The sequence below is a fragment of the Prionailurus viverrinus genome, chromosome B3, assembly GCF_022837055.1.
Source record: "Prionailurus viverrinus isolate Anna chromosome B3, UM_Priviv_1.0, whole genome shotgun sequence".
Taxonomy (NCBI): Eukaryota; Metazoa; Chordata; class Mammalia; order Carnivora; family Felidae; genus Prionailurus; species Prionailurus viverrinus.
In genome coordinates, this window is record NC_062566.1 from 77,858,048 (window position 1) to 77,872,273 (window position 14,226).

Here is a 14,226-nt window from a genome sequence, read left to right on the forward strand (position 1 = left end):
AGCTAAATTTGTCAATTACTTAAATGATTAATTATAACAGCAAAGTATGGGTGGTGTCAGTTATGGAGCATAATTTTGCATGCCTTCCATTTCCTGCCTCTTTTTTTTAATTTTAAAGAAATAATACTCCAAAAATATTTTGAATAAAAAGCTCTCCGTGTACCTTGATGACTTGGAGGATTGCCAGTGTTCAGTTTATGCCATACTTAATCTAGGTGATTAAAAAACCTGCAAATTTAAATCCTTGCTTTCTCATCTAAATTCACTAGGCTCTACACTTGTGCAAAGTAACTTAAAACATGGAAAGTTTTTACTCTGACCTACTGTTACATTACTTTTTAATAGTAATTAATGGCTTCCACCTTATAATATGGTGATTTAAGTTGGAACCTACTAACTTGTACAGAATTCATTGATCTCCTGCAGGAGAAATGTGGTTAGCGTACGACATTTTTAAAGGGTTGTTTTACTAAAGAGATGAGAACAGCAACTTTATGTGTTTGATAGAAAGAGCTTTAGTTTAATATATCTGTTTCTAATTTGATAAATAACTAAACACAATCTTTTTTGAAAATTGTTTGATGGCACGTATATTGCTTCCTCAACAAAAATTTTAAATCAACATAATATTAAAGAAACAGAATATTTAGCTATCCTTCATGAGTCAGATACCCGAAAAACGGTTGCCATTTTGACAAAAATACCATTTGAATACAATATGCAGAGTTTTGTCATGATTTAGGGGGAGAGAAGGGCGGGGGGAAGATTTTTAACAAAACCTGTGCTGCAGTAACACCACCAGGCATACCGCTTTAATTGGCATGATTACATTTTAATTGGCATGAAAAAAATTTAAAGACAAGGATTTTAACTTCTAACAATAGTAAAATAGAGGGATATGGTTTTTAATATTACTTTCATCTAAGGTGAACAGTGTGGAATGGAAATACATTAGAATGAAATGTCAGTGGTGCGTACAGTTTAATCTGTGAAATTTTGTCCCCTGTGCTGCATATTACTCTGTCTCAATTGCATATTAAACAACCCTATCAAGGCAGGCATTGGCATCTGCTGTGCTGACACAAATTGTGAATTAAATGAAATTGATGTCCTCTGTCGTATATTTATGAAGACGGACCATTCTCTGAAGTATTCTGTTTATGAAGAATTTATGATTGCAAACTGTTCCAGAACAAAAAAGTGGCAATAAATTCTTTTTTGTGACCCTACCCTCCAAGGGCATTGATTTCACCTCCTGCTGCTACTTTTGTTACAGCATAAAAACAATAGCTAAATCTGGATTCCACTGAGGGTCTTCAAATTATCAATATTTGCACCATGAAAATACAAGGGTGTTGCCAAGAAAGGCTATTTTTCTGTTATGATCTCCTAAAGATACTATTTACAGAACACCACACAGCAAATGAATGTTTGTTGACTTAATTTTATTTGTGTTTTAAGCTTATTTTTGTAGGTTTAATTCATCATTATAGATTAACTCCTACTGATTCTCCAGAGTGTTTTCCATTAAAAAAAAAAAAAAAAGCCCTCCCAACTGCACATTCATGCCATAGTGGTTAATCTAAGAAGGCTTCTAGCATAGTGGATTGGGGCTTATTTTGACACATATATAAGAAAATCTAGCAACCAGAAATGCAAAGTGGTTAAGTGTGGGTTGAACAATTTCCAAGTCAGGTAAAATGTGCCAACAGCACCGAGGAGGCTACCCCTTCTGAACAGCCCTCAGTCATATATGGTTTGGGGAATTATACTTTATGAAACAAAACAAAACGAAACAAAAGGAATTTAATTCTCCATGCATAATCTACTCCTGGCCTCTTTAGTATATTGATTAAACTCAGACTTCTATCTCCTGAAAATGTTATGCAGACACTAGTTTACTGTAAACTCCCATCATGAGAATTCAAATGAATTTTCATCAGTGTCCATGGTGAACTTTTCCTTCCTGTTAAAGGAAATTATAAGTGAATGAGGTCTTCTTAAGCCTCTGGTGGTGGTCAGAACAACACACATGGCTCAAGAATTCGAAAATCCTAAATGGAACAATGAGCTAATCTGAACTGAATGTCAGTTGTGAAGTAGCAGGTGCAGCCGGACACCTTCCAGGTGGCTCTTGTTACCAGCCAAACTGTGATATGTTTTTGGTACCTGAGCTAATCTATGTTTTTGTGTTTTTTTTTGTTGTTGTTGGTGTGTTTTTGTTTTTGTTTTTGTTTTTAATCCGATGCCTTAGAAAACCCTAGGACAGAAGATCCAGGACACAATGGCAGGGCACAGTGGGTCTGGTCCACGTGACCTGCTCTCTCCCGAAAGCGGAAGCCTGGTAAGGCAGCTGGAGGTCAGGATCAAAGAACTGAAAGGGTGGCTAAGAGATACAGAGCTTTTCATCTTCAATTCCTGTCTGAGACAAGAAAAGGAAGGAACAATGAATGCTGAGAAACAACTGCAATACTTTAAGGTAATAAAAAAACAATCCAAGTTGATAAAAAGCTTTCTTTATGGGAGGGATGAAATATTTATCAAGTACATAAAGTATTATACCCATGTATCTATGTATCACTGTGCACTCAAATGTTTCCTTGAATTTATAGACACCCTCCACGTTTCTTGTACGCCAACGTCTGTGTGTGTATAAAGATGAACATTAAGCATATCAAATACACATTGTATGGGGCGGGGGGGGAGTCTCTGCTGCTTGTGTGTTTTGTGCAGTGCCTGTGGAGGGAGGGCTTTGATAAATTAAAAGCAGACCAGCAAACACTAAAGATTCCTGAGGACTTTGAAAGGCAGACCTAAATGTTCCATAAATAATGTGGCTAAAAATACTTCCATGAAGTGATATGATAAAAGCACATGATTTAATTGAATACCATTAATGCTAACAAAAAGAAACATAATTTTTACATGTGAGAGTATCAATTATTTATGGAGGGAAGAAATAAAGTAAGAGGTTCCTACATTACAGGCATATTCCACCATAGAAAAATGCCAACCTTAGCAACACAGCTATGTGTGTGTTCACTGGACGTCCACGAAAAAGCATGTACCTCATTTGTGTCCATGGTTTATGCACCATCTATTCAAAAGCAGTTTAAAATTCAAATATTTTCTTGTATTGCCTATGCTAGTCTATTCCCTTTGAATCTTCCTGTAAGTGCAGTGATTATTTAGGCTCTGGCTGTTATCAGTCTGAGGCTCTGGGGTTACAGGATATGAACTTGGTGCCAAGAAACCTTCTGGCATAAATAGTCTCAAAGAGGAGAAAGGAGAAAACCAAGAAGGAGAGAACTTCTTAGGACCAAGGAATTGTCCCTTTTCGATGCTTTCCAGGACCAGGTTTTATTCACTCCCAGCCCCTCCCCCCACTGCCATCCCCTTGCAGCCCTGCAATCTTCCAACTGTCTGTCGTAGAATTGAGTCACATGATGGCTCCCTTTCCGTCTGCCACATAAGCAGGCTCATGTTGCTTACTTGCATAGCCTTAGAGGAGGAGCTGTCAAAGGTAAGGCCACAATACTTCCCAATAAACTGTCTGCATTACACACCTACAAATTGCTTTGGTTGAAAACCTTCTCTTCTGCCGCTGAACTGACAAGACCAAACTGGAAATGAAATGAAAGCCTCTTTCCAAGGCAAATAGGTTTTACTCTCTAAACTCTAATGTCCAGAAGATTTGTTATTTCATCTCTACTTGTCTTGCTCTAACCCCCATCGCAGGGAGATGGAGCCTTCTGGTATTTCCCTGTGTTACTTGAACATAGCATGCACCTTATAAAGCATCCTGGTCATTAGTAGGCTGGATGTTGTGAAATATATTTTTTCTCCACAGTATCTATGTCACAGCATTAATGAACCAGTAAATGACCCCAGCCAGCTGTGTGACCTTGGTCATGTTCCTTATGTTATCCCTTGGTGCCTCAATTTCTTCATCTAAAATATGGGATGCTGATAGTATTTATCTCACACAGTTATGAGTTTATATGTATAAATTATTACTTCTGCTTTTTGTGTAATGGTACATTTAAAGGCCAGAAATCTCTTAATATTATAAACCCAAAAATGTTATACAATAATTGGAAATAAAAACAGGAAGTTTGTTATTACAATTATTTATATACCTACACCATATCTTATAGATATTTATAAACAACTCCCCCTCCCATGTTTGTTGTTATTATTATAAATGTAAGAGTGAGCTGTTCTGCATTCATTTTGCTGACGCTTCCAAAAGACATTAGCTTTATGCTTTAGCTTTGTATAGTGTCATGATTTTCAGCTATCCTAGTAACAAATTTAAGAGAGTTTAAGAAACAAAGGAGAAACAGTGAGAGAGAAAAATCTCTAGACTTCCAGATCAGTAGATAATTCCTAGGTGTCCTAGGCATTTGCTAATACTTTGTAGCCACTAGGGAAATATTCACTACATCTGAATCAGTATTTACCATGTACATTTTAGTGCCTGAAAATAATCCTAGGATTTTTATTTCAAAAGTGCTAGAGACTATCATATGCTCTTTGCTGTTTTATTTGTTTTCCTCAAAGATTGTTTTTTCTTAGGGGATTTTTATATTTTCAGTGTCGCTGGTCATCAAACTAATTGCTTTTGTACCCCATTCTTACATATTTAGCTGGTTTTAAAGTAGGTATAGACATTTTTCTATCCTGCCCCTCCCACAAAAGGTAAGACTTTGATGATAATGTTCATCTCTCGATCTGATTTTCTAGCCCTATTCCATCCCCTGCCCTCCTCACCTTAGATAATCATGAACCCCATATTCTTTGTGCCCTTGCTTTCCTTTGATAGGAAAGAATATTTTTTTTATTTTATTTGTTTTTAACTTTATTAAAAGGTAATCATGCTGTGTATTATCTTTTAGGACTTCTTTTTTCATTTAATATTGTAATGACAGGATTCATTCATGTCATTGAGTATGGCTATAATTCATTTATTTTGATATTTGTATGATATTCCATTGTGAATATATACCTGTATCTAATTTAATGCTAATAGCAGCCTGTGAAGTTGGTATAGCATCTTGATTTTGCAGGTATGGAAATGGCCAGTTGAAGGTTAAGTTTTGTATGTCTAAGGCCAGAATGAGTGGTGGAATTAGGGGGTTTTTTTCTTTTGTTTTCTAAACAAATTTTAAGTTTTTTATTTATTTTAAGAGAGAGAGAGAGCAAGCAGGGGAGGGGCAGAAAGAGGGGGAAAAGGAGAGAATCCCAAGCAAGCTCTGCACTATCAGCATCGAGTCCTACATGGGGCTTAATTAAACTCAGGAACCATGAGATCATGACCTGAGCAGAAACCAAGAGTCAGATGCTTAACCAGCTGAGCCACCCAGACACCCCTAGAATTAGGTTTAAATCTAGGGCTGTCTGACTCTAAAGTCTATTCTCTGAACTACTATGCAAAATTGATATTTATTGATATTTACTGAATTCCCTTCAATGCTGGATGACTCAGAGAGAAGAACAGAACAGAACTAAATGTCACTATTGCTTTGCAGTTGGTTTATCAGTCACAATCTTCAGCAACTGGGCCAGAATAGCAAATAGTTTTGGCTATTGAAGATCTTGGGAGGTGAAAGTATTTGTGTTTTTATTTTACAGTTTTATACTATATCAGTGTAGACCTTTATTTTTGTCATGTGTCACTTTTTAAATTGAAACTTTCAAAATTTTTGAGATTATGGAGTCTTGATAATTCTCTATAACCTGAAACTTGAGTCCCTTCTAAAGTTTTGACCTTGAGGAATTTGATCAGATGAGCTAAGTGGATCTAGCATGATGGCACTTCTTTTTTGTTTTTTAAGAAAGCTTTATGCCTGTCTGTTGGAATAAATGTCTTTCCTAGCCAGAATTTTAAATATTTCTGAGCTGTTTACTCTTTAGTGCTTAGTGTATGATTAATCAAGTGTTCTGTATATTATCACGTTCATTGGAAGAATCAAACCAAATGTTTGTAATATAATAATAATGTAACATAATGTTTATAACCTGTCAAAATCATAATTGATAATAAGCATATGCAGAATAAAAACTTTTTACTTACCACAAATCCAAAGAACAGATACCCTCTGCCTTTTTACGTGATAAAATTTCTCAGATAGGAGTTATTAAAGAATCTTTATGTGTGGAACTCTTTGCCACAATTTACCTCTTCTTGTGGGTTCCCAAATGTCTACTGCTGTCATTGGTCACATGGAAGACAGGATTTATCCACAGGATATAGCTTTATGATTCTCCATTCTCTATAATCTCAGGCTTTTAATGGAACAAATTCCTTTATATGACACCCAGAGTAATGATAGATAAGCCACAGTGCACTACCCAGGAGAACGGGTAGGAGGGTGCTGCATATGAAAAGGAAAACCTGTCCCTTTGTAGACAGAACTGTTTCCTTCTTTGAGTTTGGTCTGGGATGAGAGAAAGGATCAGGATCTTAAGTTTTCAGAAAAAGGGAAAAAGCAATTGTGGAATGTATTCTTTTTCTTTAAGGCAGTAAGTGTGATAAATGTGGGATTAGACACAAGGTGAAATTCTACCTAAGAAAGAAAGAGTCAAAGCCCAGCATGGGGAGATACATGAAGATGTGAACCTGAGACCCTTGGGACAGAAATGCAAAATTGTCAAGGAGTGAACACACCATTACAATAAAATGTGGAAGGCACGTCAGAGATTTCATGAGGTCAGCTGGCGAAGGGCCCCTTAGAGCTGTTTGCATGCAGTTTTAATGCCATTGGCTGGAAAGCACTACTTTTTAATGATGGCCCTTCAAAGAGAAAATAATTACCTAATCGTATGTTTATTGTATTCCATAACTAAATTCATTATTCTAAAGACTCAAATTGGGGAGAAATTATTCATTACCAGCCAGAGGAGGCTGCAGCACTGGACTGGGCCCAGAATCAGCCTGGGAAGGACAAGTTTAGAGTTGCCAAGAGGCTCTGTCATCAAGAAGGTGAATGAATGAGTGGAATAGATTTGGTAAGCTTGGCAATGATTAATGGCCCAAATTTGCTTAGCAATTTAAGTTTGACCAAGCACTTTTATGCAAGCTATTATACTTAAACCTTAGACTAATTACTAATTATGTAAGTTGAAAATTGTGGTCACTTCCTTAAGGATGTTTTTATTTATTTTTATGAATGAAGAACTTGAGATGTGGAAAGTCAACATGACTTGTTTGAATCCACATAGCAACAAGGAGCAGAGACAGAGCAACAGCCATGGTCTTTGGGTTCAAATTCCAGTATTCTCCCTGTCACTCACTGATCCTTCAAAATGAACATTGAAACCTTGTTTTACTCTAAATCAAGGGTTGGCAAACATTTTCTCCAAAGGCCAGATAATATAATCTCTGTCACAGTTACTCAACTCTGCTGCTGTAGTGTAAAAGCAGCCACCAATAATGTGTCAATGAATTAGTATAGTGTGTTCAATAGAACTAAGTTACAAAACTATTTACAAAAGTGGACAGTGGGTCAGGTTTGGCCATCAGGCCTTAGTTTCCTGACCGTGCTCTAGATTACAAAAATTATCACAAGCATGGCAATGGTACCATCTGCATCTCCTTTGAGGAAAGGAGGCCATGTAGGAATTGCAGTAGAAGGAGACAAAATGTTCTTTAATAATTTTAGCAATGACACGATGACAACTGGTACTTATCACCTGCTCATAGGATGTAAGTCACAGTTTCGAAATGTCTTACCTGCATTTGCCTATTTAATCCTTATCACCATCCTGAGGCAGGTAGTTTTTTATTCTGTATTTATAGATGAGAAAGCCAAGGCAGGGAAAATTGAGGTAATTTACTTAAGGTCATTCAGGTAGTAAGTGTTAGAGCCAATAGTCAGACCTAGTAAGTTTATTCCAGAATCTGCCACTACTTTGTAAACTCAATAGTCCCTAGGTCAAAGATCTACAAAACACACATCAACTGGTAGCCTGCTCTCACCCCATGTCTGAATACTTGACAGCCAGCTGAAGGAATCAGCAAATCAATGTTTGAAATCTTAGAAATTAAAATTTTCAGGATACAGTCTTTAAAAGGATTTCAAATTAACTATTAAATGTGCAGCATTACTAAGTAATTACTCCGAAAAGGGATATCACTAATGTACTTAAAAAAAGAGAGAGATAAATAAAAGAGCTAAACACAGTCCTCATGCTTTAAGAAACATTTTCTCAAATCTCACTGTAATTTCCAGAAGTAAAAATTGGACCAATCTGGCCAAGACATTTAGAGGGAATTTCCCATGTCCACTCTAACCAATCTCAATGGCAGCATAAATACACTGGTTGTGTCCCCCCAAACCCACATTTTTAAGACTAGGTTGAAAGACAGAAGAAAATATTTTGGAAGTTTTGTAATATGTGAAAGGAAGCCATGGTTCCTACAGGTTCAGGATCATCCCTGCTGCTGTGTCCTGGAGCCATTACAAACTTTGTAATGATGTTGTTGGCAAAGCTGCAAAGAATTACAGTGATTCAATCTGGCTGTGACAAAAGCATGCAAATGCTTTCAAAATCAACAGACATCAGACAGGATTTAATCTTTTCTATATGTCTTAGATACAATTTTTTAAAAAGCTATTATATTAACCATGTTAGGTTCATCAAAAGAAAATACTGAATTCAGCTTTTAGCAGATATTTTGTCCCACCACATATAAGAAATCCATCATCTAACACTTTGGAAGTAATTTTAAGTAACTGGATACAATCCAGAACTGTCTTTTAAAAAATTTGGCTGGGTTAAGGTTTGAATTCAAAGAGAGATTTAAATAAATGTTATACACACTACCATTTGGGTTTGGTGGGAAGATCCACAGGAAATTTTTATTGGCAGTCTTAGTGCAGCCTTCTGAAGTGAAAAAAAAAAAGAAGAAGAAAAGAAAGAAAAAAAGAAAGAAACAACAAAGACCTAATTCTTTCTGAGCACACCTTTCACTAGAAGGAGATACTGAATGATTCCCATGAAGGGGAATGAGTTGAGGATACAAAGATATAGCCGTGTACTTATTTCAAAGGTGTCATTCATATTATTGCTATCAGGTAAACCAGATTCATGGAAATTAAAGGTTGCAATGCTAATCTAGGAAGATGAGAGGGAGATCTCACCCATCTTTACTTTATTGCTGCTTAGAAAATCAGACAGAAATACATTTAGGCTCTGAAACCACTGTGATTAATGTTTCTATTAAGTCTTAATTGATTTCTTAACATTATTTCAATGTTATTTTTATTGTTAACACACTCAATTTGAGTAGAAAATGGGGAACAGAATTGTAAACTTGTCTCCATGCTCTCCACTTATATAAGTGTAGGATGGGAGCAGTGAATCTGTTCCACATTAGGGAAGAAGCTTACACAGGTGAGTTCAAGATGTTTGGGTTTATCATGACTCTAACTATTTCTAATCCCTGATCTTAAAGCCCCTTAGGTTTCTCATCTTACAAATAGGGATAGTAATAGCACTTAGCTCATAGAGTGGTTATAAGATACTATATATGAAAGTTGCTTGCAACTAGAGCCTGCATAGTAAGAACTCAATATATATTAGCATTATAATTACTATAGCATAAACTGGTCTTTTTAAAAAAATATTTATTGTTAATACAGCAAAATAAATAGATAAGTAGTAAACATAAAGAAAAGTCCATGGGGTTTCAGTTACTTGAGGTAAGTTGTATGCTCAATAGGAAGTGAATTATCTATCTTATTGTTTGGTCATTGACCTATAATCATCTAGGTAAAACCACAAGAGGATTGTTTTCCTCTAAAGCCTAGCAAAAAGGAGGCAATCAGTACACCTTCCAAGTTTCCCCTCTCACTTGGGAAAAGGACAGCTCTTTTGGGATGCAATAGACCAGATCCCAGATTATCAAAGGTGGATCTCCACATCAGGCTACTTTTCAGCTTTTGGGCAAGATGGCAAAACAGCTGCTTAGAGTCCCTTTTCTTCCCCATTTTTTGTCTCCCTGACCTTCTTTTGTAAACACTCTTTTTATATCTTCATCATATTTCTCCTGGTTTACTGCTATACACAGACAATTAGAACTCCACTTAAGGAGATAAACAAAATTTATTTTTTTAGTGTTAATATTGAGTTGTGAATCCTCTTCTGTAACTTTAGTACCACATCATTCTTTTACAGTTTACCAATTAATGGTAGTTATAGAGTACCCTTACTAGGTCATGTTTGTTGGCAACATTATGACCTAGGATTTCCAGCTGTGTGATCTCAGTAAATAATTTCTTTTTGCCTAATATTATTTATTTGTGAATTTAGGCTTTTTGTTTGAAAGGCTTCCCCTCACCTCTAGCATTCTGTGACTGTGTCGTAGCCATCTTTTTCCCTGGATGAATCTATTCAATTATAGATGTCATTTAATTCCTCTAAATAACACTTTCCATTTGGCATAAAACTTCTGGTATACAGACAATTCTGTATTCCAGCAGTCATGTTTACTTCGTTGAGAATGATGCTTCAGAAGGACAAGGGCATCTTTTGAACCAAAGTTTGTTGCCTTTGGCACCACAGTAGCCAACTTTGTCTTTATATCCATTTCCTTTCTAACATTATAATATCTTTATAATTTGAATAGACATGCGGGTCTAAAATGGGAAGGAAAAGGTTTTCCTAGTTATAAATTTCAATCAGAAAGGTGGCACAGGTAGCATGAATATATATGTTTTTGTTGTTTTATACATCATCAGGACTCGGTTGATTTAAAAATGCAAAGAATTATACAAATGGCTGGTACAGTGATGGCAAGCAAATGTACAGGTCTGTGAGAAACAGAATACAGAACACTCTTGGTTAAAATTAATGACCAGGTTGAAGAGATGCGGGATTTGAATGTAACAGAACTAACCAGAGACCCTACAATCAGAGGCATTGCCTTATTCCTTTCTCATCTATTAGGTGCCTTGAAGTCCTTCACAATATGTCTAAAGTCTTCATATATCTTTGCCTGTCATTTGGTTATCAAATTTTTAGCATGTTGTTTTAGGTGAATTTTTTAAATAAATTGCATTCTAATCAAATCTGAAAGTCTCTATCTTCTAATAAAAAAGTAAGCCCTTTCACATATAGTTCTTTTTTTAATTTGAGAGAGAGAGGGGGCACATGTTTGAGCAGGGAAGGGGCAGAAGAAAAGAGAGAGAGAGAGAGAGAGAGAGAGAGAGAGAGAGAGAGAGAGAGAGAGAGAGAATTTTAAGCAGACTCCATGCTCAGTGTAGAGCCCGACATGGGGCTTGATCCCACAACCTTTGGATCATGACCTGAGCCAAAATCAAGAGTCAGAAGCTCAGCTGATTGAGCCACCCAGGCAGCCCACATTTAGTTTCTTGATTAAGATTGCTGATCTTTTAACTCATCATGTTCCTTCATTTATTCATCCAATAAATATTTCTTGGGCACCTACCATGTGGCAGGCCCTGGGCTGAGTGTTAGCAATGCATGAAGCTTACTTACACAGTGGTCTTGTCTAAATATTTTGCTATAAGGCATGTTGTTTTCTTCATCTTTATCCTAGTGAATTGGAATTTTTTTTAAAAAGATATCCCTTATATTCAAGAACAAGAATGAATCTACCTTTTATTGATGCCACTTTTAAAATGATAAATTGACTTTTCTGCATCCTCTACCCTATTTCTCCATTTTTGTTGGTGTCATCTTGGATGCAGTTATTACCTAATGTTATTATTATTTTACTAACACAATGACATTCTTTCTCATACTTGCAATAATTTTTTTATGTTTGCATTATATTTTATAAGAATATGAAACATGATTCAGAATTAATTCTTTTTTTTTATTTTTTTTCAACGTTTTTTATTTATTTTTGGGACAGAGAGAGACAGAGCATGAACGGGGGAGGGGCAGAGAGAGAGGGAGACACAGAATCGGAAACAGGCTCCAGGCTCCAAGCCATCAGCCCAGAGCCCGACGCGGGGCTCGAACTCCCGGACCGCGAGATCGTGACCTGGCTGAAGTCGGACGCTTAACCGACTGCGCCATCCAGGCGCCCCTGGAATTAATTCTTTATAATACTCATTTCGTTGCTCAACATCAGGTTTTTTTAATACCACGGTTTTCCATTTAAAAAAAATTATTCTTAGTACTATTAGATTATCTTCTAATAATTTTTACAGGAAAAGTGCATTCTTAGTATATGCTCCAAACCTTGTGTGTCAGAAAATATATTTTACTTGACCTCACAAATAAACAATATCTTGGCCAACTGTAAAATTTTGTCATGGAGAATATAACCTTTGACCATCAAAACTGCTAATGATTCTTTTGGCATTTACAGTCATAAAGAAGGCTGATTTTTGTTGCTCCATAGTAACCTTGTTTTTCACTTATCTATGGCTGGGTGTTGGTCCCTTTGTATTTCTTTTGCTGGGAACCTGGTGAGTCTTAATTGATTTTTGACAACTGAAATTTTGCTTTAGATCAGAGAGTTTTGCCTACCATTTGATTATCACAAGTTCTCCATATGTTTAGTTTAGTTCCCTCTTTCTAGAGGTCCCATTCTGTGTATGTTGAGTCCCCCAGATCTTTCCTTCACTTAAAGAAACCTATTTTTATTTCTACTTTTTAATACAGGGACTTTTGGTGGAATTCTCAAGGTTTTCTGTTTTTGTAGTACCTAATTTTGTAGTTTTTCACTGCAATTTTTAATTCAACAGAAGTTCTTTTCATCTTTGTACAATCTTTCCTGTTCTTGATTTGTTTCATTTGCAGAAGTGCCTACTTCAGTGCCATGGATGCAATATCTTTGTGCATATTTTTGAGAATTAGATTAAAATTTTCTAAGGTTTTCTTTTTTCTTGTACTAATTCTATTTGAAAAGGAGTCTATTAGTCTGTTGCTTTGAGTGCTCAAACTGGGCCCTCCTTTTAACTACAATGTCTATTAATCTATGTGTTGATTTTTCTATGTCTCTTTGTTCTTAAGGAGAGAGTTTTGTTTGCCAGGACTGAGTGTTAAGGTAGGTCCTCTGAGAGAATCTGTAAGTGGCTTCCTCTACAAATATTTCAGGCCCTGACAAAAAGGAAATGGAAAATGTAGATTCCCTTGAGTTTTATGAAAATTCAAGAATGAGAAAATGTAGACCATATACAAGGGATAGCCAATTGTCCATTGATACTGAAACATGGGGTACCTATATAACTAATATCAGGTGAAGTTTAAAGCAAGCTAAGGAGTCAATACTTTTCTCATTCATCAGGGGCATCTTCAGTGTCCCAGAGCAGCAGAGTGGTCTTGCAGAGTTGTGTGTCCATCAGTGTTCAGAGAGAAAGCCCCATTAGAAGGTAACTATGCTGTAACTTAGGTGATACGTTCTGGGGACTTGAACTAGTACAATTATAGTGGAAGATAGGAGGCTGGATTTAAGAGAGTCCTCCTGTTAGAGATGACAGGATTTAGAAACTGCTAATGTTGGTAGGGGTGAGGAAGTAGGAGAAAGCCTTCTCAGGACTCACTCCCACTAAGAGCTCCTCTTTTCCTGGAATGCAATTGCCTCTGCCTTCACAGTCCCCTTTAAATAAAGAAGAAAATCTTCAAGAAAAGGCATTGGAAGTAATAGAACACATGTAAGGATGGAGAGGCTCTGGTACCTAAAAAGAGAAGCCAGTTCAAGATTATTTGGAGTTAACATAATGTGCTATGGAAGTAAATGGGGCATTCCTGGGGAGGGACAAGGAAGTTCCTAGAGTGAGTGACTCTAAATTGATATCTCAAGTGAAGGAGGGGGAGTGTGAACAGAATAACATGTGCATGTGCATGGAGCTCTGGAGATAAGAGACTTCTGTGTTGTTTTGTGTACTTATTTAAATGTTATTCTTGTGTGGATAGGTATGAATCTATGTGTCTAGGGGCACCGGGGTGGCTCAGTCAGTTGAGTGTCCGACTCTGGTTCAGGTCATGATCTCACAGTTTGTGAGTTTGAGCACTGCGTGGGGCTCTGTGCTGACAGCTCAGAGCCTGGAGCCTGTTTCCGATCCTGTGTCTCCCTCTCTCTCTGCCCCTCCCCTGCTTGTGCTCTGTCTCTCTCTCTTTCTCAAAAGTAAATAAACATTAAAAAAATTTATGAATCTATGTGTCTTATCAACAAACTAGAGTGTAAACCTTTTTTAAATTAAGCTTTTTTTTTAAAGCAGTATGAGGTTCACAGCAAAATTGAGG

At 36.6% G+C, this 14,226-nt stretch overlaps 1 protein-coding gene across 7 annotated transcripts in view; it reads left to right on the forward strand.

The window, feature by feature from the left end:
• The window catches only part of AKAP6 (A-kinase anchoring protein 6), a 496,497-nt gene that overhangs the window by 402,854 nt on the left and 79,417 nt on the right, over window positions 1-14,226 (forward strand). For all 7 annotated transcript variants that reach the window (XM_047864358.1, XM_047864356.1, XM_047864354.1 and 4 more), the window contains one exon: window positions 2,255-2,479. In XM_047864358.1, coding sequence (XP_047720314.1) covers window positions 2,255-2,479 — 225 coding nt within the window. The remainder of the gene's footprint in view (window positions 1-2,254; window positions 2,480-14,226) is intronic.